The sequence below is a fragment of the Simochromis diagramma genome, unplaced genomic scaffold, assembly GCF_900408965.1.
Source record: "Simochromis diagramma unplaced genomic scaffold, fSimDia1.1 OVJJ01000321.1, whole genome shotgun sequence".
NCBI lineage: Eukaryota > Metazoa > Chordata > Actinopteri > Cichliformes > Cichlidae > Simochromis > Simochromis diagramma.
In genome coordinates, this window is record NW_024386772.1 from 7,793,451 (window position 1) to 7,820,213 (window position 26,763).

At 38.2% G+C, this 26,763-nt stretch overlaps 3 protein-coding genes across 7 annotated transcripts; 2 read left to right on the forward strand and 1 right to left on the reverse strand.

The window, feature by feature from the left end:
- The first annotated feature begins 619 nt into the window (after positions 1–619).
- snx8a (sorting nexin 8a) lies at positions 620–9,201 on the forward strand. Its single transcript, XM_040046381.1, has 14 exons — positions 620–777; positions 893–959; positions 1,665–1,792; positions 2,572–2,701; positions 3,462–3,652; positions 3,762–3,882; positions 4,478–4,614; positions 4,777–4,857; positions 4,962–5,122; positions 5,311–5,440; positions 5,536–5,604; positions 6,016–6,165; positions 7,419–7,568; positions 7,888–9,201. Exons 2-14 carry the CDS (start codon positions 938–940, stop codon positions 7,966–7,968), a joined length of 1,551 nt encoding a protein of 516 aa, XP_039902315.1. The 5' UTR covers positions 620–777; positions 893–937; the 3' UTR covers positions 7,969–9,201.
- nudt1 (nudix (nucleoside diphosphate linked moiety X)-type motif 1) lies at positions 8,004–15,179 on the reverse strand. Of its 4 annotated transcripts, none has more exons than XM_040046422.1 (4): positions 14,948–15,179; positions 14,681–14,837; positions 12,170–12,315; positions 8,004–9,542 (listed from the first exon to the last, which is right to left on the reverse strand). In XM_040046422.1, the coding sequence occupies exons 2-4, from the start codon at positions 14,830–14,832 to the stop codon at positions 9,430–9,432; spliced, it is 411 nt and encodes a 136-aa protein (XP_039902356.1). In that variant the 5' UTR covers positions 14,833–14,837; positions 14,948–15,179; the 3' UTR covers positions 8,004–9,429. The 4 variants fall into 4 exon arrangements, with proteins under 4 accessions (XP_039902356.1, XP_039902349.1, XP_039902329.1 ...); XM_040046415.1 differs by having other exon boundaries at positions 8,004–9,602; positions 15,049–15,177; XM_040046395.1 differs by having other exon boundaries at positions 8,004–9,602; positions 14,948–15,175.
- Positions 15,180–16,353: 1,174 nt separating this feature from the next.
- Positions 16,354–22,373, forward strand: mrm2 (mitochondrial rRNA methyltransferase 2). Of its 2 annotated transcripts, none has more exons than XM_040046428.1 (2): positions 16,354–16,714; positions 17,433–22,373. In XM_040046428.1, exons 1-2 carry the CDS (start codon positions 16,414–16,416, stop codon positions 17,861–17,863), a joined length of 732 nt encoding a protein of 243 aa, XP_039902362.1. In that variant the 5' UTR covers positions 16,354–16,413; the 3' UTR covers positions 17,864–22,373. The 2 variants fall into 2 exon arrangements, with proteins under 2 accessions (XP_039902362.1, XP_039902371.1); XM_040046437.1 differs by having other exon boundaries at positions 16,354–16,702.
- Positions 22,374–26,763: the final 4,390 nt, after the last annotated feature.

Sequence of the window (26,763 nt, forward strand, 5' to 3'; positions counted from 1 at the left end):
ACCCAACAGCGCCACCCAGAGGAGCCGCAGCGTAGGGCTATTGGGAGGTTCAGGGTAATGTCGGAAAAAGTATGACTAGCTGTCTATTGAGTCATAGCTAAGAAAATTGTCTCCACTAAGGGGTTTAAGATAGTTAATTATTTTTTTTGAACAGCGGGAAGAAAAATTAAGTCTTGTAAAAGTAATGCAATAAACTTATCTAAAAAATATTAAGGAAGGAGAACAGAGGGAAAATTTGTATTTCATATTTCTAACAAAATATAATGAAATAAGTGTGGCTCAAGCCTTTTGCACATTATTCCTGAAAATAATGTGTATTGATAATCTGAGAGTGTTTTCTGTTTATTTTGTTTCATGTTTCTATTCTCTTTCTGCTTTATTGTTGATATCTACGACAAAACAACAACAACAACAACACGTAAAGATAATACAGCTAAAAACAGTACGGTTATGTGTACAGCAACAACGATCACGTCAATTACGTGCCTGTGCATCTTGTTATCCCTCAAGCTAAAATATAGAAGGAGCACGTGAAGGCACCATTGCTCATGCAGACAAGTTTAAAGAATGAGGAACAGAGAATAAACTAAAATTAAACCTCCCAAGTGAAACCATGAAATAAATATCCCCCTTCGAGACATTTTCCCCCATTGCAAGTCTGATAAACCTCGGTCTCACAGAGTTGGGAGCTTCATAAATCGCTTCTTCACACCCCAAATCCGTTTCTTGGTTCGGATTAATGCAGTTTAAAGCCACAATTGGTGATTAACTGTGGCTGTAAGTAAATTGCTGCACTTAATTCATGTGGATTATTCATCTCTGGGCTCGGACTTGAGCCAGCGATCGCTACAACTTTAAGAAATAAATTGCATGTTTTTTTTCTTTTCTTCAGGAAATCACATGGAGGTGCTCCCGTGCTCACATGACAGGCTGAACCATGGCAGGAGAGATCAGTGAAGGTAGAGTGCCAAAACTTCTTAAAGTCCTTTTTATGACACTATCGCCAAATGATTTCCACATTGGATTTATTTATTTTTCTCGACGTTGCGATGTCGGAAAAGTTTAAAGTGTGAATATTCCTGCGAACTAAAATCGCTATGAGAATTTCTGAGTAGGCAACATTACGATCGGAATCAATCTTCTTTTGAATAGCCGTCATGTGCGCGTTTTATCTCACCAGTTGATGCTTTCTTGATACCAGTAAAGCTACAGTCTTGGTGATTTTTCCCGGTAAAGGTTATGTAAGCGGTGAACAGTGCTACTTAGTTTGGGAGCTGTTTTACTTCCATTTGGAAAACTTTCCCTTGTCCACTGAAATACCTAAAAACCCCGTAGTGATCTTATCTGAGCTGTATTAATCTTATCTAGTCCGCACTGCTCTAAAACTGAAGTTGTTAATATAATAATTCCCGATGTTTTTTCTTTCTTTCTTGTTTGTTTGTTTTTTTGTCTGTTTTTTGGATGCCTTAAAAGATTCAAGGCAACACAGTAGCCTGTAATTTCTATGAGGGGTAATATAAAACCACGAGATAGGAAATAAATCCTGTAGTTTCATAAAATTAGTTTCTCGTGACCCCTGCACTGGTTACCACTTCATTATAATGATGGCATATTTCTCATATTTGGGCAGTTGTGATGCTATGTAGGTGTTGTTCCTCTTTTAGGCTCAGTTCCTGCCTATTACAGGGAAGTGCATGAGGCCATCCGCTGTAGGACAGATGAGAGAGTGCAGGTTGAGGTTTTTCAGCGGCTGCTCCAAAGGACCGATCTCTCCAAGGTGGTCTTAAACCAGGTGCGGGGTCCACATTTAAAGCATTCATGCTGCGACAAGTAGAGACTGCAGTGTTATTTAAAACTGTAACTTTTACTTATTAACCGGCACTGGCCCAAAGCAGCCTACTGTAATGGACTATACAGCCCACACTGAACCGAAATAATAGAGGAATATCCCATTGACTCATCCCTATTTTTGCATATTACCAATGTGACACATGCACTCACAGTTTTATAGTGACATGAGGCTGGCATAGAAAAGGATTACAGACTGGTGAATTGAATCCTTTAGCCAAAGAGACAATTTAATAAATTAAATGGGCTGCTATGCCACATTTTTGCTCAACTGTTCACTTTAATTTTGATAAGGGATGCTTTGTGAGTTAGTGTTAGCAAATGCAGACAGAGTAGATAAAGACATAATATTTTATCAGGTTGCCACTGTGAGATAGGCTCCAGTGCCCCTGTCACCCTGAGTTGGAGGAGTGGTTGAGACAAATGATAGTGGGATGAATATCTTATCAGCAGGAAGTATTGTTGGCTTGTAGGCATTGAATACATAGCGGTGTATCCCATGGTTTTTGTTTGCATTAATGCTGAGATGTACAACACATCCACAATATGAAATTCCTCTGAAGTCACAATGTCTGCAGGTTTCCCGTTCCCTGACCTCATTGCATATCATTGCCTTTGTGTATACTGCGCACTTTTTGCAAAAGGAATGCAAACCACATTTGAATTTGGTTGTCAGACTGTAAAATTGTGACCCTGAGGCCATATTGTCTTTGTTCTCTTCAGATTGCTGAGCATCTTGACTCCTCCGATGGATTCCTGAGCAAATTATCACTCTATAAAGCACTCGCTTTGATTGCTCTCGCTCAGCAGGGCAAGCAACCGAGTCCCAAACTCTTGGAGAACTGCATACTAGGTAGGGGACAGTGACAGCAGTGTAGTAAATGTTTTACTTAATGAGTAGTTTGGAAAGTCTTCAGTGTGTAAAATGGCAACGCCAGCATTTCCTCTGCTGTCAGGATAAATCATTTGCAAAGATACAAATGTCACTCTTTTTATTGACCATGTAGATGTAAGGTTTCACTTTTAAATAGAAGGGTTTTTTTTAAATGACAGCTCTAAACTGAAAAGTACCAACTGCATAAAATATTCATTTCACTTGCCTCACGTGGCTTCATTTAGTTTTATTTTATTTTGGTAGGGAAGACTTTGCTATATTTAAGTGTTGCATTCTTTCACTAGCCCCACAGAGGGAAGATGACAGGGGGAGAGGTTTTTATGGTTTTCATTGAGGTAGCCATTATGCTGGCTTGAGTTAGATCCATCCCCAACCTTCTGTGATTATTTAAGGCCCTCTCTGTTATTTCAGGTGTGGCCAGTGTGGCAGCTTGCTGCATGCCACTTCCTTGTCAGCTCCAGAATGAGTCTTATGCATTTGTGGGAGTACATTACATTCAATTCACGTTCTTCCTGGAATGTCCTAGAAGAAATGAAAAGCAGATCACATGAATGCTACACACAATACTGGGCTAGCAGGAGACAAACAGAGGGAAACACGTAGTCTTGGTTTTAACATCGGCATTCCTCGCAGTTGGGAAATTCACTTCTCTCTAGACTCATTGATTCAATCACGGAAAACAAATATTGGATCTTGGTTGTTGCTGTGTGGTTGTCAGAGTTACCGAAACCTCAGCTCGGGGAGCCGAGGGACCTGAGCACGCTGAGGATGCAGCCGGCTCAGGACGACGTGCTGACATTGTCGCAGACGCTGGACGAGCTTCTGGGGAAAGACACGGTCCAGGTGGAGCTCATTCCTGAGAAGAAAGGCCTGTTCCTCAAACATGTGGAGTACCAGGTCACCAGCCAGGTAAAACCTGATACATTAAATATGTGTGTTACAATGGTCTAGAACACTATGTGAACTACTACACTATTACTCTTTCTCTTAAATTTTCTTGTCTTTTTGTTTTATTCAGCGTTATAAGATATCAGTTTACCGGCGTTATAGCGACTTTGATGTCTTCCACGAGGTTTTGCTTCAGAGATTTGCTTACAGAGTCGTGCCAGCTTTGCCACCTAAAAGGATGTTAAAAGGAGGTAGGTCAGGGTCTTTGTTTCTGCATCGAATCATTTTACAGTTTATTTTTTTTAGCTGAACATGTCTGTTACTTCAGATTTGTTTGGAGATTATTTGGGTGTATACTCTCGACAGAATGGTTGACAAACACGTAGCCAAGCAGTTTGGCCGGGTAAAGTATAAAAGTTTAAATATTAATGCAGGAGGTTTCAAACAGCTGTTACATCATGTGTCTGATTAATTTCAAAATTTTTTTTCAAAGAAACTAGTGATGTGTAAAAATCCAGCTGTTTCCTCTTTATGTAGATTCTTATGCACTGATGAATCCTCACAAACACGCTTGGTTAGACACCGACTCACTTACGTCTTAATCAACTGTAGAATATTTTTAAAAAATGCATCATCATATGCAAATCAACCTTCCCACCATTGGTGCTTTTTGATGCATAACATCGGAAGAGTTCTCCATTTATGGTTTTTGAGTAAATTGACATGGACTTCAAGTTTAAGCTAAAGTTTGCCCCCTTTTTATACCCCGAACACCCCTCTCTGTCAGTGCTAACACTCCTGGTCAAACTGCTCATCGTGTTTGCTCTCTGCTGCGTCTGTCCACAGTCCTGACCTCGCTCTCCGAGCGGGAGTTCATTGAGGGGAGGAGACGTGGTCTCGGCAGATTTCTTAACTTGGTGGCTCGACATCCCTTCTTCTCAGAGGATGAGCTGGTCAAGACCTTCCTCACTTTCAGTGGCTCTGTATGTCGTTTCTTTAACTTACTCCCTGTTTCTTTTGTGCTGGCTGTTGCACAGTAAGCATTATGGTCATGATGACTGACAGTGCAATGCATCCTGTTTTAGCTAATCTGTGTCGTCCCCCCCCCCAAACTCTGACCTCCTCACCCTCCTCTTCCCACACAGGATGTTCAGTCTAGGCTGCGTGACACTTGTAAGAAAACGGGTGACGAGTTCATGATTAACAGAATCGCAACTCAGGCAAAGGTTTGCACATGGCTGATGACTCCAGTTGTACTTTTCTCATAAAGAATCGCCTGCTTTTAAGGATTCAGACGGCACAAAAGAGCTTTGCCTCGCTTGCGTTACAGGAATATCTCCCAGCTGACATTCAGGCTCAGTTTTCGACAAGCAGAGAGATGATTAGAAATATCCACAACAGCTTCCAGAGGCTGCGGGACAGAGCTGAGAAAATGGTGGAGCGCTCTAAGGACAATGCATCTGATCTCCTCATGTTTGGCAAAGAGCTCAGGTATTTTATTATTACGGGTATAAACTTAATCTTTCTGTAGTATCCGCAGGTATTGGAGTTTTTGGTAATAAGGTTCAAATCCTCAGTGTTATCTGTGATTCTGTTCCTGGTTGTTAACTTGAAATGAGTTTGGCAGCTAGCACACCACAATATTACTTTCTCCCTCTGTAATATTGTATTTTCTGCAGTACACTGGGCTCAGATGCCTCGCCTCTTCCCTCCTTGGCCTCTTCACAAAGCACCTGGGGGACCTTGCGCCAGTCGCTGAAGAGCCTTTCTGTGGAGTTTGCTGTGCTGTCTGACAAAGCTGCTCAGCAGGTACAGCCCTCAGTCTTTCATCTTCACCACCTGCTCTGCTGTGTTTGTCCAAAACTGGCACTGGGTAATAAATGTTGTTTTGTTAATGTCCTCAGGGCCGGCGAGAAGAAGATGATGTTGTGGAAAAATTGAATCTTTTCCTGGATTTGCTGCAGTCGTACAGGGTGAGTGAGTTTCACTTTTGGTTCTCGCCTTTCACTCCGCCTCCAGGGGATCCTCAACCTTTTGTGTGGCAGTTACTTTTGTTCTGCCTGCTGTTTTCTGATAGAAGCACAATAAATATTTGTAAATTTAAATTGAAGTGCATTTAGTAACCAAAGTCAGACTATTATGTAATGGACTGTTTTAACCTCACTCCATTGAAATTGCTGTTTTTATTCGTGGGTGGAATTTTTTTTTGATTTTGCAAAGCAGCTGGTGGGTTAACAAGAAATCATTTTCCACAGCGTCTATCAAATCTATTAACCAAAAAAACAACATGCATAAAGTTCTTCCATTACCCCTGGTTGTTATGTGCAGCACAGCGTGTTTCCCTACAATTTGGAGTCAAATAAAGAAGTACTTTGTTTCTCAAGGATCTCTGTGAGCGGCATGAGAAGGGCGTCCTCCACGAGCACCAGAAAGCATTGCACAAGTACAGTGTGATGAAGAGGCAGATGATGAGTGCCACTGTGCAGCACAAAGAGCAGGCATCTGTGGAGCAGCTGGAATCGCGAATTGTTCAGGTGATCATTTCATCTTCTCTTTTGTGAGCCTTTAGAGTGTGAACTTCTTTATTGCTTTAAAAGTAAAATTCTACAGTGACTGAAGTTCATATAAAAGTAACATGTGCCCTGAAAACACACACACTGACCGTATAATTGTGTGGGTTTGCATATGAATGGAGCAATAGCCTTGTGAGCCATTAAAAAAATAAAAAATAAATGTTGGGGATGAGAGAAATTCGTCAGCTGCACATTATCCTGTTCCACTACATCCCAATGGTGCTCTATTAGATTGAGATGTATTGACTATGAAGGCCATTCGAGTACAGTGAACACATTGTCATGTTAACCTGCTGAAAATGGCCATCAGAAGATGGGGACAATGTGGTCATAAATGGACAGGCATACTCCTCAATAGACTGTTTAAACACTTAACTGGTACTAAAGCACCTGAAATATGCAAAGAAAATATCCCCGTGTTTCTACATCACTATCACCAGCCTGAACGAAACGGGGTGGATCCATGCCTTCATGATGTTTACACCAAATTCTGACCTTACAATCTGAATCTCACAGCAGACATCAAGACTCATCAGTTTCCAGTTGTCCAGTTTTGGTGAATCTGTGTGAATTTGTAGACTTGGCTTCTTGTTCTTAGCTGACAGAAATGGTATCTAGTGTGGTCTTTGACTGTTGTAGCCCTTCTGCTTCAAGGTTAGATGTGTTGTGCATTCAGAGACGCTCTTTTGCTACTTTTTATTTATTTTTCTGTTGCTTTCCTGTCAGATCGAAGCAGCCTGGCCATTCCACTCTGACCTCTGTCATTACAAAGCATTTTCAAGCCATTCTCTGTAAACCCTGGAGATGGTTATGCAGGCAAAATATACATAAAGTGTCCCGTCAATGCATATAATGCTCTCTAAAAATAGAGATTATTAGTTGACTGATATGTGAGATATGTATTATTATGTACAACAGTCATAAATGAATGATGAAAGGTAATTGCAGTGTTGACGTGACAACACAAAATGGAAAATTTTAAATCCTATAGACTCTTTTAAATGTAATTGAATAATTTGTGTGCTTCTTGTTTTGGCAATGAGAGTAGAGCTTCATCATGTTGTTTTTTTTTTTTTTTTCATTATTTAGTCCCAACACTTGTACATATGAAATTAGACAATGCTTGCTCCATATATAAAGTGTTTTATTTCTAATCATTTCCATCCTTTAATAAACGGTAAAGACATCTTCCTGTATGTTTATTCTAATAACAGCAAGAAAATGCCATCCAGACCATGGAGCTACGTAACTACTTCTCCTTATTCTGCCTTCATCAAGAAACACAGCTTATCTTCACTTACCTTCCGATTACCTCGCACATTCTCGGATCTTTTGTTAACTCCCAGGTCCAAGGACACCGAGAGGTGAGACAGTTTTTTGAAAATAACTTTTCTACAGATCCGCCTTTATGGCGACACCACTCCAGGAAGGTCAAATAAGTTTTAAATTGGCTACTGAAACTGATGGATGGTACAGCTGAACAGACCGAACTTTTTCATCTGGGATTAGAAACCAAGCAAAGCAGTAATGGTTATGTACTTCCTTCTGATCGCTGGTTTTCAGTTTCTGTGGTTCAAGTACTTGAATGCTTCTTTTTTTTATTTTTTTTTATTTAAAGCTGGAAACTATTGAGCAATATATTCGGTGCAGTAAAATACACTATTGTTTTCCCTTTCTTTTTAGATGGGGGAGGTGTGGAGTGAATTGCAGCCAAAGCTTGGGTGTCTCTTCAGCGGTAACAATGGACTGAAACACTCCATCTGAAACCTAAATGTACATGAGATGAAAAAGGAAAAACACAGCCACTGAGGATTACAAACTACAAAATAATGCTAAAGGGGGGGGGAGCACAGCTTTTTCATTCAGTTTTGTTTTGTCTGATCATTGGCCATATCACCTGCATGGAACAGCTGGCTCGTAAAACACTTTGTGCTCTGCTTCTGCTTAAAGTCCAGTTCACCATTAACTTTTTATAATTATTTGAACATGTCAGGAAAATCCTATGAAGTGTTATTTTACAACAGATACAAGGCTGGTGCATTAATTTCTGCTTTAGTTAAAGCACCTGTATGTGATATTTAAATTTTCCACACTAAGATGAAAGAAGTAGTAAAGGACAGAAAGGCTGACTTTATTAAAGGGTGGGACTATTAAAAACCTTAATGTTCTTGCTTAATAACATTGAACCAGTATATTATTTTATTTTATAAATGTTAGTTCGTAGGGATGTGTATTGGCATACTTTTCCTGCTTTTTGTTTTTTTTTACAACAAGAGTTTTCGCTGCCTGAAGTATTTGCAAGCGTCCCAGTTTTTATTTTATAAGCTATTTCAAACATCTGACCTTAAACTGTAGGATAATATGAAGGGCAGAGGTGAGATCTATGAAAGGATAATGTCTGGCACTAGTGACATAATGTCAATAATAACACTATAAGCTATTGATTTACTACCAAAGACAAAGCTGCCTAAATACACTCCTTTGCTGTACATAAAAGCAGGACTCCTGCATCACCCCAATTTAACAATCATCACTTTAATTTTTTTTAAGAAGATTTTTGCGCACATCAGCCAACAGATGTATTATTATCCGGACAAAAATGTCTGAATTTTGCTGGATTTTCTTCTCATTCGCTGTCTGACTTTGTACTTTTCTAAAATTATGTACATTTTTGGTTTTTTGTACACACATACTGTCATATAACAGAGAATATACTTTACTCAAATATATGTAACAAAGGTGCAATTTGGGGTTCATGTTAAAGAAGCTATGTTTCAAATTGCAAATGAACTGGTTTAAACGTGTATTTTATGAAGAAACTCCCACACAGTATGAAACAATTATTTTGGTAATCGCCTTATTTTGGAAACGTGCTGCACAGAATATGAAACCTAATGAATTCAGAACTGTATATACTGTAAATATTCCACTAAAGAGGTGCTTCCTGAATTGTGTTGAATCGGATACTCTAAAAATAAAATGAGAGTATGGATGTTTTCTTTCAGTGTAGTGCTGCTTTGATTTTCATGGGGAAAAAACCCTGTAAAGAAATAAAAAGGTTTCTAATTGTGTTACAGCTGCGTAACATGTAAACCCTCCACAGGATATCTTCGTTTCCTCCGCATAATGACACAAAACAACCGTTGGCTTATTCCTGGTATTTCTCACAGGTTTTATATTGGTCCCTGATGTAAATGCCACCAGTAACAGCTCGATTATTTCCCTTCAGAGCTCCTCCACTTCTTCCAGCGTGTGGCTGAGAATCACATCGTGACCCTGAAACTTGAAGTATCCAACAAATTTCTTCTTCTGCAGCATCAGAGGGAACCACAGTATATCATCGGCCCACATCTGACTGAAAGGAATTTTGTCACTTTCGAACCACTGGGGCCTCATTTCTAGAAAACAAAAGAAAAAATAATCAGACCTCTGGAGAATGAAATAGCATTTTATCATCTGCCTTCAGATATCATCTGCCTTTTCACTGTCATTTCTTAGTTACTGTCCAGAGAATGGAGAGAATTATTATTAAATCAATTCAAGTTGCTTTAGGACTTCAATCCTACGGCAGTGCAGATAACACTTGCACTCATTCCTGCCTTATCTTATCTGTTTTATACAAAACAAAACTTTTATATGATAAGCTGTTAAAATCAAACACTTAATGTTATTTGATGTGCCTTAAAACGCTCATAAGTGTGCTGAAATAATTATTGTCACTAAAATTACTCTTTTTAGAATTTTTCTAGTCAAAGATTAGAGAGAAAAAACTCCACCATATTCATTCATTCCTTCTTAACCTTAAGAAGATGATAGAAATGGTTGGATCTTTATTTTTTTTTTTAATTTAATGGCTTGACTAGACTATTCTTGACTAAACAAACCTCATACTTACTTAATCCCCCAATTGGTTATTAGTATTTTCCAACTTTAATTTCTGTCTTGTTAAATCAGTGTTAAAACCACATTACACAATTTCCCTTAACTTCACCACATTTCAGTTAAGCTTTTTTCCCTCTACTTATCACTTCACCTCCTGACTGTTTGACTTCTTTTACCCTCCAGACTCTTTGGTTCACTGCTAATGCCGGAACGCTCGAGGAGCTGAGGTTTGCCGAGCGCCTCCAGACTTCACCTTGCTGACCTTGGCTAAATTGCCTGGAAAGACATCCTTGCAAGTTCTTCCTGCTAAGGGCATCAACTCTTCTTTGTTTATTTACAATCTTTACCACTGAGAGCACAATTATAGATTTTTCTTTCCACTTCACAAATATACTATACACGCTCCTACTTCTGTGTATCTCACACAAAACAGTCAAATAGTCAAACAAAATCTAACACAGGATACGACTGGTTTAGACATTGCAGATCCCGTTTCCAGACTTCTACTAATTTCTAAAATAACTCACAAAACTACTGCTTACCAGCCTTTTCAGCTGGTTGAGGGACATTGTACTTAAAAAAAAAAAAAGTATACCAGTCATCAGACTAAACCAATTAACATATTATTGATCTGGTATTTCTGGCACTGCTTTCAAATGGTTTTAATAATAGTTATTTGACAGAGACTTCAAAATTCATAATAACTTTGTCTTTATCTTCTCTTTTCCCATGTGACATCTCTCAAAGCTCCACCCTTGTACCATTTCTGCTTTCATTACATATTTCATGTTTTAGAGATCTCATATTTCTTACTGCTGCTCATCTGATAATATGTAGCTATACTTTCCTATTACACCTATCAACCAGTTTTCACTATCATTACCGACTGAGTGTCTTTAAGCATCTCAAAACTGAGGCCCATGTGTTCAGGCCTGACAGCTTCTTTAAGGAGATCGGTCATTAGCCCTGCAACATCAAATAATCTGTGAGGAGTTTGGCAGTTATTTTGACCAGCATTTGAATTTTGAACCTCAGCTCTCTAACCTCATGTACTCATTTCTTTCAAATAAGAAACATCACTAAAATCAAACCTTTATTGTAACCTTCTGCTTTGAACACACACTCCAATCTTCTGTCTGCTGTAAGTTATTGTACCTTACCTTTGATTTGCACTACTCGGTCCTCCCTGCTAGGGAGGACCGAGTAGTGCAAATCAAAAACCACAAAGTGCTTGCACATCACGCCTATTCCTATTCTTGCTATCATAAACCTTGCATGGAACTCAAACGCCATGAAACCCCCCCAGTGTAGCTGCACTATGACAGATTGGCATAGAAGAGTGGGCCAACATTTCAAAAAAACCTAATGTCAGAGCCTGACTCTAGTTATTAGAAGAATTTGGCTTCAATTGCTTTGCTCAGACTGCTTGTTTCACTTTAAATTTTGCTGGAAAAATATAAAACTAGAAGAGCCTGCAAAACAAAGCCCCCTGAAGATGTCAGGAGGAGGTCAAATGCTTTTCACAGACTTCACAGAACTCTTAACTATGAACATCTGCTCCAGTACTGCACAATTATTAGCTATATTATAGTTTTACTTGCTACTTAACATTTCTACTCAACTCCATTTAAAAAGCTTCTTTCGGCTGCTCACTTATTATTAAGGGGTCACCAAAGTGGATGGATTTGCATATTCAACAAATTTGATTTTATAAAACCTTTAAAATATTATTTTCAATAAGAAATGTGACAGATATGAAAAACGAACTGTTGATATAAGTTTGGGTCAAACATCACTTTAACAGTAAGTTACGAAAAATGGTTTATATCACGTTATTAGGACTCAATTATATTTATTATAAATATATTGAAATATAAAATATTTTCGTGCCAAACTGTTAGGCACTGTGCAACAAACAATCTTTGCATCTCCTCTCATAGGGCACCATTATCTGAAACGTATAGGCAACAGTGAACTAAAATTCACCACCCCAAGCTCTCTGCTTCCTCTCATTTCAACCACTTTCAAACTATGATACCACTGGATTTCTTCATTTTTCAATGTGGTGCAGCGGATGTGATACCATCGGATTCTGTCGGTTCTCCATTATATGTGTCGGCTCTGAAAACATGGACATCAAGTAGCTGCGTCTCTCCCACAAATTCAAATTTGATATTTCCGATCTTGTCGAGTGCATCCACCGTGAGACCACTTTCTTCTTCCAGCTCTCTGAAAGGAAAAAACATCAAATAAATGATTAATTACGTGGGTCTTAAAAATAAGCTCACCGTAGACTTCACACGGGCACTAAAAGCAACTAAAAATGGCAAAGTAATGATATCGGTGGTTCTAGGACACAATCTATTTGTGGCATTTGCTTTACCCTCTACGCAAAACATTTTAAGATTATTAAAAAAAATTAGTATGAGAGTGAAAGGTCTGGATAAGAGCTTGTGGGCTGAACATTGAGATCGGGGTCAAAGTGTTGTTGCAAACTGCAGAGGGTAGTAAAATATGCCAAAATAGCATGTTCAGGTTGACTGAATGTCAGATTTGTAGTACTTTTATTCTCTCCCATCTTTATTCATCAGAGAAGAAATTAATATAAGAGCTTTGTCGCTTTCTATGAAGGTGTGGCAGGGCGTGGTCTGTGGTGCCGCTGCAGAGGAGGCGGACGCACCTGAGCGGCATCCGCAATCACGCCTCGCCGGCATAAAGAGTCTGTACTGGGTCCTGTCAGTTCCTGTTGTTGGTGATGTGCTCGGCTGGTGGCTGGAAAGCTGCAGCCGTGTGTGTCATCATTCATTTACAGAATGTTAAATCTTAGTAAAGGTACACTTGATACATATCTTACTCATCACAAGAGCTTCAGAGATAAGAACTGTTAGGGGCAGGGATGACGACTTTTAAAAGACTGAAAAAAAAATTCAGATTTTCTGGAACGATGCAGTAGCTCTTTTTGTTTTATTTTCAGGGGATTCATCCCAATCATAAAAAAAAATCAACAACTGCAAAAATGATGCATTAGCAGCATCCAAGAAAACACTCCACATTAAAAGCTGCTGGTAGATGCCAGCAGCAAGTGAATTTTAACGTTCCTTTCACAGAATATTATACATTACACTCAACATATTAACAGACACTAATTTATATGATTAGGACTATTAATTACAAACTGCAGTTTTCCTCTTTTTCTTTTTCTTTAATCAATCACACTTTTTAAAAGAAGCTCTTTTGTCTAGTAATATTCTCAGTCACAGCACGTTATCTAAGGGTCCTCATTTTAGCTTTTTAGCCCCCAGTACTCAAGCCAAACACAACCTTAAGTTCCCTTCACTAAAAGAAATGTTTTGATTGGTGTTGGCCTATTCACTGACCAGGACTTATTAAATGGAAGGAGTGAAGCTAGGATTGAGAAGTGGGTTAAGATGATTTTCACTATTGCCCTTACTTGACCATTACATGAAGAACTAAGTGTTTCTAACTCAGTCTTGTTACCCATCGCATCCAAATATCCTAAACACAAAGCTGGTCTCACTACGTGTTTAAGGAAAAACGGCTTGAGAACTCGCCCGATAGCTTTTTGGGGGTTTCCTTCCTTTGCTTTGAAGCAAATTTCCTGCAGATGATTGATCACAGATTGTCCAGACTTCACATTAATGTGTTTCCCCCCCACACACTTACAGAGTACTCAAAACATATCAAACTCCCTCTTTTTCAGTCGTTTTCTTAATCCTTGCACAACATTGGTACTTTGCTGTTGCATACAAACACAGACAGAGTTTCGTCTTAAAATCCCAAACCCAGTGTTATGTTTTGTCATATGTTTTTAATGGTTCATGTTAAAGCTGTAAGTGTGTTGATACCCTGGCAGGTATCAAAGTGGATATTGATGTGATAATATGGACTGTGAAACTGATTAAACTAGATTTAGAACTACTTTAGATAAAACCACAAGGGCTATAAAAATTACACCTGTAAAACCCTAAAAGATGCTTTGTGTTTGCAGAAATTTGTGCCCCCCCCCAAAAAAAACCCAACTAGAAAAACAAACAAACAAAAAAACATAGTTGCACATCTAAACGTGCTGTGGTGGGGATTCAAGAAAATAGTTTGAGATGATTTAAGCTTTGGGATGAAGCATATTATTCTGATGGAAGGAGCCGTTAGAACATGAGCACACCGTGGTGCATAAATGGATGGACATGGTCATCAACAATATTCAGGTAGGCTGGTAGCATTTAGATGATGTTCAGCTGGTACTAAGGTGCCCTAAGTGTGCCAAAAAAATATCCCCCACACATTAAACCAATACTGCCCTGATACAAGGCAGAATGGATCCATGCTTTCCTGTAGTTTACAACAAATTCTGACCCCATGATCTGAGTGTCACAGTCAAAATTGAGACTCAGACCATTTCACATTTTTCCAGTCTTCTATTGTCCAATTTTGGTCCCCATGAGAATCGTAGCTTCCCAATTAGTTTCGTCACACTTAAGATCACTTCATTTCAAAATCATTTAAATCGTGAGTCTATTTTTATTATAATTATTATTTTTTTAATATAAAAAATGTCGAACGCAACTAAACTTGCCTCCTAGCAGCGTCCTCAATGGTTTCTCCAGGCTGAACTTTGCCCCCAAACCCGTTCCACTTTCCAGCACCAAAGCCCCTCTTCTTCATACCCAGTAGCACTCTGCCCGGCTGGACAATGAGCACAAGGGTCAGCAGCTTGGAGCTCAACATCTCGCCTGAGTGTGGAGGTAAAGAAATCTGATGTTAAACTAACGCAATGCATCTCCACTGTGCTGCACAGTAAGCGTAATCAGCTGCACACTCCGCTGTGTGCTAACACGGTTACCTGCTAAGTAAAACTGTGCTAGCGTATTGAAAAAAAGGAATTTTTTCTCAGCGGTGGCCGAAAGAAAAAAAGAAGAAAAACTGCTTATAAAAACAGTATACTTTGAGTTCAACAACTCCCGCGTGCAGCTGCAGATCGGTTGTCACGTGATGTGCTGATACGTAAGAGCGTGGATGAGTACGATTGACGTAAACTCAGCTCACCGGGTCCATCGCTTTCTTGCTAGATCGGTTAACCGTGGTTACCATGAAATGTGTTCGACTAGAAACTGCAGCTGGTTAATGCTGCAGTTACAGCACGTGTTATCTCACGATAACCCAACAACAAATGGAGGTTATCAGTAATTTATTGATTGATTATTTTTATTTTGTTAATATAACAAAAACTGCTTCTAAAAGCTTCGTTATGTCTCTGATGGTTCTCAGTCATCCAGGTCTTAGAAGCTTATTTACTTGCTTTCATTACTATGTAGACTATTAGTAATAATAAGAAAAGCAATAATACTTAAATGCACTTTAGTCATGCCTTACAAAAAAAGATTCCATCTGAAATCTGTAAAATTTAAGGTTCAGTTTACCATTCAAAAACTGAAGAACATTTTCCAATCTAAAATTGCAACAAATCATCTTTGTGGCCCATATTATTATTACAAGTTTATAGAGAAACCCAACCGGATAAACAACTGAATAAACAAAGGAAAATGGATCAATGGCTGGACTATAAAGAATCTGGAGAACTATCTGCATGTAAAGATCATTACTAACAGATGTGATCTCCCGGCCCTCAAATGAATCTACATTTAACAGCATACAACATTCCATAATGTGAAATCACTGCAGGGGAAATGAAGAAATGCCACTTCGGCTCCTGTACTTGGATGTCATGGTACTTGCCTCAGCTGGTAGCTCCATATGTTTTGATTTGGTAAAGTTTTACATCAGATGCTCTTCCTGACAGAACCCCCAAAGAGAGTGGAATCGAATTGGTGACCTTGGTGAGCCAATGTGTTATTCGTCAATCAAACTCTCCAAAGCGTTTTGAAAAGCATTTGTGCTTTACATATGCTGCATTAGGGAAGGCCTCGTCTGTCTTTGACAGTGTCACACCTTCTGCACATATTACAGCACTGTAATAAGAGTCTGGATGCTGAACTGGCTTAATATAGCCTGCCTGTCTTCTCACACATTAAAAGATTTTGTACACAGTAAAAAATAAATAAAGAAATGTGACCTAGGATTTCTCAGTATAGTATAAACTTAAAACAAATGGAAAAATAAATTAGGCACATTAGCTTCAATCTGTCCCAGATAGGAACACTTGTTGTGTACATGTTTTGCAGTAAGGGGACGTATATAGGCACGCACCTAACGATTTTGCCCTTAACCAATGAGGAGGGGGGGGGCTCGTGTGTTTCGACGCAAGCGCAGTTCAGCATGCGGTACACGTGACTGCGCACTGTAATAACAATGTGGATGTTTTCCTTGCAGAGGAGATATCTGCACTCCTCGTTGTGTTTGATGAAGAAACTGAAGGGTAAGACGCCAGCGGAGCAGCGCTGGCTCCGACGGCAGCTTAAAGACCCGTATGTCAAAGCTTCCCAGGTCCAAAACTTTCGATGCAGGAGCGCCTTCAAGCTTCTAGAGATAGATGACAAGTTCAGGCTCTTACAACCTGGATACACTGTGGTGGACTGCGGAGCTGCTCCTGGAGCCTGGAGCCAGGTGGCAGTCCAGAGGGTCAATTCAGGTGTGACAGGTGAGAGGACAGGTGAGATCACACAGGTTTGTGGGAGGGGCGCCACGATATGATTGTTACGACGTTTAACCTAGAGTTTGTGCTTTTGCTAAGACTGTATGTCAGGGACGACTTTGAGCCCAACCTTACAATATTTTGTCCGATTTTTCCCTATTGCGTAGCGGTTCTGTAGTTTTCCAAGCGTAAAGTATTGTGGCTCATGCCTAATTTTCCTAATAAGATTATATAGGCATCATAAAATGTCATATTGATTGATTTCGTTTTTAAATATCTGCAGTGTGGTTTGAATATTAGCATTCAGAAACCGAAGCTGCTCTTAATATCCATCATGTCGGCGTTTATTCCTAGTGATGCAGATTGATGGGAAGAGTCTGCACTACATTTACCACACAAGCAAAAAGCAGTGCTCTGCAAAAAACAGAAGCAGATGTGATAGACTGTGATGTATTACCAAGCTGAAAGTTATTGAAGCCTATGGCAGATGCATTAATAAAAGCAGAAAATTCACAAAAGAAACGTGTATTGATGATAATATAGAACACGTGCTATTATAATTTGATATAATTATGTGTTATTATAATTATCAAATGAGTTGTCTTGCTTTTCTAGTTGATCGTGCAAGGAAATAAACTGGCTTTTATATCCAGACTTGTCTTTCTTGTAGCTCAGCCTTAAATAATAGAAAAAATAAGCTTGTAAATTAAAGTCACTATCTTTCCTATTACCTTAGATCCAGAGTTGCCTCGTGGTATGGTTGTTGGCATTGATTTGCTGAACATACCGCCTCTGGATGGTGCTCACTTCCTGTCCAATTGCGATGTCACAGACCCTGCCACACATGCCAAGCTGTTGGAGCTTCTTCCCCACGGCAAGGCTCATGTCATCCTGAGCGACATGGCACCCAATGCCAGCGGTTTCAGAGAGATGGACCACGAGAAACTCATCACAATGTGTTTGTCTTTGATAGACTTGGCTGAGAAAATTTTACAGCCCCAGGGTTCTCTTCTTTGTAAATACTGGGACGGGATCCTTGCTCATAAACTGCAGGAAACGCTCTCAAGTGTGTTCAGTAGTGTTCGGACTTTAAAGCCAGATTCCAGCAGAAAAGACTCAGCTGAACGATATTTCCTTGCTAGAATGTACAGAAGGCCAATAAAGTGATGTTTAATTATGGAGTGTGTGCTCCGTTCAGTCTGAGCATGACGAAGGGGCTCTCTTAGTGGCTGTCATCAAAAGATGGCACTGTTGAGGCATCAGTAAGGCTGACTGCTCCAGGCACAGAAGCAAACACATTAAACACTGTGATGCTGGCTTTTAAGCCCTGCAAACTTAACACAGCAGCAGTGAATCAGTAATATGTAAACCTATGCAAGAATCAGTTTGATATTCCTCAAGAGCCCAATGCAGTGCTTCTCTGAAGTTATTGTTTGCCCCAAGTGTTTGTTCTACACACTCAGACTGGTATTTGCTTTGTTACAGAAAGTCATCTACCAGTGGTGCTTATGCTAATAATTTGCACTGCCAGCCATGTAGAAATATGTAATAATTCTCTCACTGAGAGCTCACAGAGAGGGAAAACTAATACATAAGAGTCAAACACAGTATGACTAACTGGAAGTGGGATGCTACTCAAGTGTTATTGGGTTCTGACAGTGAAAACATGTCCATTTCCTGTGAAAATGTGATAAGCACAGTCATTTCAGTTTTTCTTTTTTTCTTTCTTTCGTATTTTCACAGATCTCCTTTAAATCACTGAGGTGAACACTTTCATTTGTTTTTATTTTTTAGTACAACTGGTCATGAAATAAAAGCACATTTTGTAGTCGTATAGTGTCACAGTCTTGTCCTGACTTGAAGCGCCATTCACCAGAGCCAGATGCATATACGATATCTTTATCTTCTCTTCCCGTCTTAGTGCATTCGTTTTCATGTACAAGCAACTATCATTTTTGGAGGGCATTTTATGCTTTTAGTCCAGTGACAGAAATAGATTGGGAATGACTTGCCACAAAGGTCTCCAGCTGGACACGTACTTGGGATGTTGCTTTACCCTTTGGCCAAAAGGGCTCTGTCATGTACAAATGAGTGAATAACAATGAAATGCAACCATGCGCAGAGGTTCAAAGGAGAAGGAGTTATCTCAGGCACCCCTGGTTCTAAAAGGAAAAATCTCCATTCATATTATAAACAGAGATGCAATTTGCTGAATACTTCTACAGCTCGTATGTCTTTCATGGTTAAATAAATCAGTACAAAAGATTAACATCTGTGTTGGCAAACATTTGGTTCTTAGGTCAAGCCAGACGATAGCTTGATCTCAAGTAAAATAAGTATTTTTCTTTTGAATTCTGATTAATTTGTGGGTGGATTTGTAACAAGTCTACCATAAAAATAAAGTTCTTTAAATTTGCTTTTAAAGGTATAGTAATCCTTAGTACTGCAGTCAAAGCGAATCCAGTTTCTAGAGAGATAAACAGCCTAAAGAGGCTCTCTTATGGTTTTGGGTAGAAATGTTTGGAAGTTAGTAATTTACAACAGTTGAGTAATGAGGTCAAAGATGCATAACATTTAGAGGATGTGCATGTTGCTTTTTAGATTCTAAATTTGTGCAAAAATGTTGAGCCACCTCATATTTCCTAATGTTTTGCTAGAAAAATCTCAAATGGGGGCAATGATTTATTTTTTCCTGATTTATTTTTTTATTTTATTTTATTTTTATTTTTTTTCCTGTTGTGTCTGGTCAAGTTCTTTTCTACTTTGGCACACCTCAGTCTTTTCTCCCTATTTTCCTTTCTTAAGAAGGAATTCACATCAGTCACCCTTCCACCAAGACCATTTGTGATGAAGATTCAGCGAACAGTAGATGGATCAAATGAAGGACCATGTGCAATCTGCTGTAGTTTGCTTTTTAGGCCTGACACTTCTTTTGTCCTCTACTTGTCCAGTTTCCAATTTTTTTTTTAAAAGAACATAACACACACCCTGCCAAGATGTGACATTTTTAGCTAATAGTTTTTTGGGAATCGCCTTGATGGTCAGAAAATAGTATTTTTTTTTTCAAACTGTTTTATCTTTGGCAAGAAATGGGAACCAATTATGTTTTGTTGACAGGTTGTTGGTAACAAATTACCCAAAGATACATTTTCAAATGGATTATTTGCTTACTGTTAGGTGTATGCACAACACTGGTTCATCCACTGATTTTGGTTTCTTTGGTGCTTAAATGATTTATAGGTCAGTGCTTTGGCTTAACAAACAAACAAAACAAGACAAAAGAAACCTGGTGAGGTGCAAAGACGGGACTGAGAATGAGTGAAGAAACCAGCCAATGTCCAAAGAAAGAAAACTAAAAGGCCTTAAAGATCTTCAGAAAGAAAGAAGAACTGATGCAGAAACAAAACTACTTCAATGAAAACACAAAAAAGAATGGGGGGGAAAAAAAAGAAAGAGGCGTGGCTCGAGTCTGAATGTAATTTTACTGAATATGAATATTCTGTTAAATTTCATTTTTGCCTTTTTTCCCCAAATGTGTTTAATGCTGAATGTATATCTGAATATATCTATGTCACAAACGGTAACTGAAAATATTTTATTCCTTATGAAAATACAATATAATAAATGACTCACAAGCTGTTCTTGTTTTGAAATCAGTTTAGTCCTAAATTGTTTTTTTTTTTTTCAAAGTCTGATCCTGCCATAAAAAGAAAATTAAAATCCTAATTGAGCTCAAATTTGCATTTATGCAGCAAAGAAAGAGATTGCTCACATGAATAAATTAATATGGCTGCTATCTGGCCTCTCTGTCTCAGGAGTGATGAGTAATACAGTGTGAACTGAAACATTCATGCCTCTTGGTAAAATTAACTGCATAGAAGGGAGACTGACCCCTAAAGATGATTGCTTAGAATGAACAGGAGCAGCCATGCCTGTTGATGAAGCTGATCGTGCAAGATGTGAACAGATGACCAATTTTACTTCTCATTACTTGTTGATTATTCAACCCTTTGCTATTTAGATTTAAATTATTTCAGAATTACTGTGGGATTTATGTAAATTCCATTGGACTCGAGTGTTTCGGCTCAGGATAAATGATGATTCATTCACAGGCTAATTCATTCTTCCCTGGACAGCTGCAGGTATCGTTGTAAATAATAGTAAATGAAGAGAGGAAAACAGAAAGCCACAAATTTTGATATTCAGATCTGTCTGCTGAGATGTGGTAATTACCTTTACAATCTGCCACGTAACACCAGTTTTAACTGCTTTGGTTTGTTATTGCTGCAAAGGATTATATGAACTTTACTTTTCATAAAAAGTATTCTATCCTTAGCAGGTCTCAAAATCTGGAGCATTTAATCTCAGATGAACTCCAAAACATGACATATTATTTAACAAAAACAAAGCCAAAATGCAGAATGTGTGAAAAACTACAACTCTAAGTACATTCCAACGTCCTTTAGCAGCATCTATTGTAGATTTCTGGTGTGATTGGGATTATTATCTTGTTTACTTTAGTATACAGAGGAGTTCATGGTCAGCTCAGTGAGTACAATGTGCCTAGTTCATGTGGCTGCAAAACAAGCCTAAATCATCATCCCTCGACCACTATGCTTGACAGGTGGCACAAAGTATTTTTTATTTTTTTTTTGCCTATGCTTTGTGTTTGGTTTTTATCTAAATGTGATGCTGTGCATTAGGTCCATATATCTTCATGTTGGTCTCATCTGTCCAAAGGACATTGTTCAAGTAGTCTTGTGGTTTGTTTAGATGCAACTTTGCAAACCTTTGTCATGTTGCCATGTTCTTTTTAGATAGAAGTGGGTTTCTCCTGGCAAACAAGAAACACTTGCCAAGTCTTTCTAATTGTACTGTCATGGACTCTAACATTTAGCATGCTATCTGAGGCTTGTAGAGTCTTAGATGTAGCTCAAGGGTTTTTTGCAATTTCTTTAAGAATTGCACGTTCTGACCTTGGGGTGAATTTGCTTGGGTGTCCACTCCTGGAAAGATTAGCATCTGTCTGGAATGTTTTGCACCTGTGAATAATCTTTCTCACTGTAGAAGCAATAGGCTTCAAATTGTTTGGAAATGGCCTTATAACCCTTCCCAGATTGACAGGATGCAACAAGCGCTTCTTTCAGATCAGCGCTGATGTATTTCCTCCTTGGTATTGTAATAATACACAGCTGAATAGTCCAGACCAGCAAACTGGCAAAACGTCTGATTTACAGACACTTGCTCATGATCAATTAATCAACTTCATTTTATAATTACCACCTGGCTGCTACTAACCCTATTAATTCCCACGGAAGCAATAAGGGTCTAATAAATTTTTTTTCATACTTCTTCTGTGTTTTGGTTTAGTTTTTATTAAATAATGAATCTGTATAATACATGTTTTATTTTTAATCTCAGGTTGTATTTAAGACCTACTAAAGACCAGATATTTATTTTATTATGTCTTGATATGTAAACCTTATAATTTATGCTTTTTACCTTGACTGTAAGACAAGAAGTAAAAGTACTGCTGACAAGTTTGTTGAAAAGGCAGAAGAATATAATTAACAGCTATTCAATGTCATCCTAATCAGGAATTAATTTGAAATTTCTTACCTTTCTTACATTATAAATAAAAATGTGTTCACATGAATAATAAATACATTTAAGCCTCTTCCTGTGTAATCTGACATTATTTACTCTGGTGGCAAAAGAGTGCAGAGGACTGCCAATTAGAAAAGCCCTCAAATGATTTGAAAAGAGAATTGATCTCTTACCAAACAGATTTTTTTGGAAAAACGGTTTAAAAAAAAAAAACTCTGAATCTTTCTGGAAAAAAGACCTCCTTTTTGAATTTTGCTCTGTCCCACTAATAAAAACAAACATTGCCTCTAATATTAACACAGTGGAACTCTCAAATTGGCAGGAAATTAAAGAAATGGAAATATCTTTTCTAACCATCGTGCCTTTCATTCCCTTGGCTGACCTGAGTTGCCAAAATGAATTGCTCGTCTGACAACATTCATCATTCCCAGTGCCTGTCCCTGAATGTTAGCAGACTGAGCCAAGCAGGCATTCACTGAGGTAAAGTAATGAATACTATTATGATGATAATTTCATACCATCTTCACAGGGGGAAAAAAAGAATCTGAAATCTTAGGGCTGTATGAAGACCGCAACTCTTTTTTTTACTGGAAACTCTTTTAGTTCATGATGGCAAGCCATTTAATATAATGGAAATTTTCTGGTAAACAAGCGTGTTTCTAAGAATACGTGGGAGGGAAAATATTCTCTTCAGACATCATTTTTATAGTGCCTCATTGCCTCTCAGACAACTGTAAAAAAACAAAACAAAACACAAAAACTTACAGGTATTTTGTGTCTGTTTCCCTGGCATTGTTATACAAAAGGACGCATATCAGTGAACAATCTTGATCTTTGCTCATCGGGGGCTGCAGCAGTCCTGCAGAAAAATGTCAGGAACATTATTGCAAACGGGGTGAAGGTTGGATGTGGTACGAGGGTTAAAGAGACTGAGGATAAACAAAGCACGGTGTACATTTGTAACCCCATATCTACTGACATTTACGGGGCGGAAAAGGGAAACCGAGAGATAAAAACTTTGAACTAATTTTGTGTTAAGATTTTTGCAAGTGTGGATGTTTTCTGGTGATTTGTCACACTGGGTTAGTAAACTAATGTGTGATAAAAGAGTGCAGAGAAGAAGAAGATGGTGATCAAATATTGTTGTCACGGTCCTATTAATAAGCTGTTGTTTGTGTTTTCAATTCTTATCTTTTTTCTTCTTATTTCCTTGTGTATTTGAGGGTGTTTGCCATTTTTATGTTCCCACTGTCTTTGTCTTGCTGGTTTTGTAGGTGAATTTAATGATGGAGTACAGACATATGGTCCAGAAAACTGACCTCCTAAATCCTTTTCCTAATCACTTTTCCTTGACCTCAGTGGAAAATGTCATGAAAAGGTGGGACACAGAATTTATAAGAGCTTAGGAAATGTGAAGTATGTGGACAATCTGACTGCACTTGCACTAGACTTCTTAACAATGTGATGATGAATGTCTGTCCTTTTGAAACTAGAATGTCCAGAAGATGAACTTACAAAAAATGAAATTGCAAATTGCAGAAAAAGTAAAGTATTGCCTAAAAAAATGAAATGTATTCATTTTTGAAATGAAGTATTTTGTGCTGGAGACTGATCCAGGGTAACCCCTTTCCACCTTTTTGTTGAAGATTTCTGTGCACAAAATAAAATTCCCTGCTCCCCTTTACCGCCTATCCAAGATGACCCAAAGTTCACTTTATGATAATCCTAGAGACTGAAAATACAGGAATGGACATGACTAATGCCAACTGAACTATAGCAAAATGCAAAACCACTTTGATCAGTTAATGTAGCTCATAATATTGATTTAGAGAGCTTCTATAATGCAAGATCATTTCTTGATAAGAAGCAGATTTCTTCACAGCACTGTATTGTTTGTAGTTAACCTTTAATCTGTTCCAATGAGGGATCCTTCCTTATTATTTAGAGAAATCAAACAATTATGGCTGTCAGAGAGATTTTTCCAGGTCACTTCACTCCGTTAGTAGTGTCCCTCTGCAAATTTAATCATCTGACTGCACCCTTGGTCTCCCTTTCAGTTTACTTCTTGTTTTACTTTGAAGATTAGTCCCTCATTTGGCTTCTTTGTTTTTACTTCCCAACTTTTTTCCACCCTTGTTGTGTCTGGTTACCTTTTCTTCATTAGTCTGTGTCTGTTCTGTTGTCAGCTTCCTTGTTAGGATTCCCACTTTCAGCTTTCATGTCTTCATTTGGCTCCTTATATGCTTTGCACCTTTTACGCGTTTAATTCCCCCCCCCTAATAGTTATCAAAGTGCCTTTTCGTACCTACTATTCTGTCTTGGTTGTTTGTCTGTGCTTGATCAACATTATTACTACAATATGCCAATTGTGTTTATGCTTTGAATATTACATAATGTCCACATCTCCCAGTAACATAATGTCTGCACTACTGTTGCACTTACTGCTTTTTATAGGCAGCACTCTGTAAACTGATAACTGCAACATTTACTCTAAGAGGTCTGAGCTGATGAAACATTATGTTAAAAAATGGCTGCTCTTAAAAAAAAATACGCCCTTTGACGTTTAGATTCAAACCCACTGGAGCTCTGGAATAATAATGCTTCATTATTACCGTCAGCTATCTTTTGAAGACTGAACACCACTTATCAGTCTTTGCAAACACTTCAAGCATTTGAAATGGTTAGATCTTAACACCAAGTTCCCCATGAATCAGCTAAAGAGTACATATGATTTGATTTCCTTCGGGGTTTTTTTGTGAAGCCCTCCTCCATGTCTAATCGCTTTGTATCATTTAAAACCTTTCAGTTTTGCTAAAATAGGAGGTTAATAATGGTTCTAAAAATAACATATACAATATATATTTAACACATATAATAGGACTTTTAACTCTGGCATGAAAAGTCAAAATAACAAACATCAAAGACCAGACTAGTTCGATCAGGTACATCGCTGGAATATCTGTTGACTAAAGGTCACACTGTTGAAATATGACTCAGAATGTTGCATTAGACTGTAAATCCTCTCTTTCTTCCCTGATCTCCAAATCCCACTGTAGAAGATCTCTGGTATACTCAAACCCAAGAAATATCTCACATCTCTTGGCAGTGTTAATATTAATTTAACTGAAAAACAATATCAATCATTGCTCTTTTAAATAGTAATTGTGATTTATTTAATATTGAACAAATGTCTTTTCCTGAATGATCCTAGTCTTAAATCAGTTTTAAATCAGCATTCTGCCCGGATCCTTGAAATGTAGTCAAGTGAATATGATTTTTTCAGGAGTAAATTTATTATGATATTGGGAATGTTGGTGGATTTCCAGACTAATGTTGGAGAAAAATCCAAAACGACTTCATTCTTCTTTGGCAAGTATTTGGTACAATGTGTGCTTTTTGTCATGCTGCATAATCCATTTTCACTTAAAATTAAGCTTATTTCTGTTATAAGATGCAAAAATACCACTGAAACCATGATACTCACACCACCGTGTTTCATTGCTGCGACACAGTAATACCACTGGTATGCAGTGCTTTCCTTTATCCAAACACAGTGCTTTTCATTTTAAAAATCAAACTTTAATTTTGGCTTCATCCACCCACAAACATTGTTTCAGCAGCCTTCTGGCTTGTCCTCGTGATTAGCAAACTGTAGATAGGCAGCAGTGTTCTTTTTGAGGAGTGCTCGATTTCTCCTTGCAGCCATGCCAAGGACACCATTGTTGTTCAGTGTTCTCCTGATGGTGGACTTGTGAGCATGGACAGTGGCCAGTGTTAGATAGGATTTATTAGAAATTACCTTTTTGACTTTCAGGGCTATCACACATCTTGCTCTTGGAGCAATCTTTGTTGGTTCTGAAGAGGTTGATACTGTTTTTGAATCTCAATCATTTGCACACAGTGTGTCTGACTGTGAATTTGAGTCATGATCAGCACATTGTGTTTTGTTTCCCCTGAAGAACTCATAAATCTTCTTTTGTTCATGATAATAATTCACTTCAAATATGTATTGTGAGGATAAGACTTTCATAGATCCTGGTTCTTTGAATAAAACCAGTGCACACACTCATGACTGATGGTTATTCTACTGACTGAGACCACCGGATTCTTATTTCTCTTGCAGTTTTACTGCATATCCTCAGGAACCACATATTTTTTTTCCTTCTCCCCTCTGTAAAAACAGTTAATGTCTTAAACAAATATATGGCTAAGTGCAATATTTTCTTTGGTTCAGTTGAGTTCTTTTATTTTAATTTCATTGGATGTGTTAAACTCAGGTAGTTTTAGGTAATTATTTATACAGAAATATCAACTTTAGTTTTTTTTTTTTTTCAATTGGAAGAAATGTCACAGGAAATATATGTGGCCAGATCTGATGTGGGGACATAGTCATAAAATCCTCAGTCTACTAATAGGAGTGTTGTTGGACCGATGATTATTGGACCACAGGCTACACAAAT

Excerpts from the sequence above, each read along its gene's own strand:
- mrm2 (XM_040046428.1), top strand. The coding sequence starts at position 16,414 with ATGTGGATGTTTTCCTTGCAGAGGAGATATCTGCACTCCTCGTTGTGT. Across the intron at positions 16,715-17,432 it reads TGTGACAGGTGAGAGGACAG|ATCCAGAGTTGCCTCGTGGT; the intron begins GTGAGATCACAC and ends CTATTACCTTAG.
- snx8a (XM_040046381.1), top strand. The coding sequence starts at position 938 with ATGGCAGGAGAGATCAGTGAAG. Across the intron at positions 6,166-7,418 it reads TGGAATCGCGAATTGTTCAG|CAAGAAAATGCCATCCAGAC; the intron begins GTGATCATTTCA and ends TTCTAATAACAG. Across the intron at positions 7,569-7,887 it reads AGGTCCAAGGACACCGAGAG|ATGGGGGAGGTGTGGAGTGA; the intron begins GTGAGACAGTTT and ends CTTTCTTTTTAG.
- nudt1 (XM_040046415.1), bottom strand. The coding sequence starts at position 14,832 with ATGTTGAGCTCCAAGCTGCTGACCCTTGTGCTCATTGTCCAGCCGGGC. Across the intron at positions 12,316-14,680 it reads ATTGAGGACGCTGCTAGGAG|AGAGCTGGAAGAAGAAAGTG; the intron begins GCAAGTTTAGTT and ends TTTTCCTTTCAG. Across the intron at positions 9,603-12,169 it reads AGAACCGACAGAATCCGATG|AAATGAGGCCCCAGTGGTTC; the intron begins GTATCACATCCG and ends TTTGTTTTCTAG.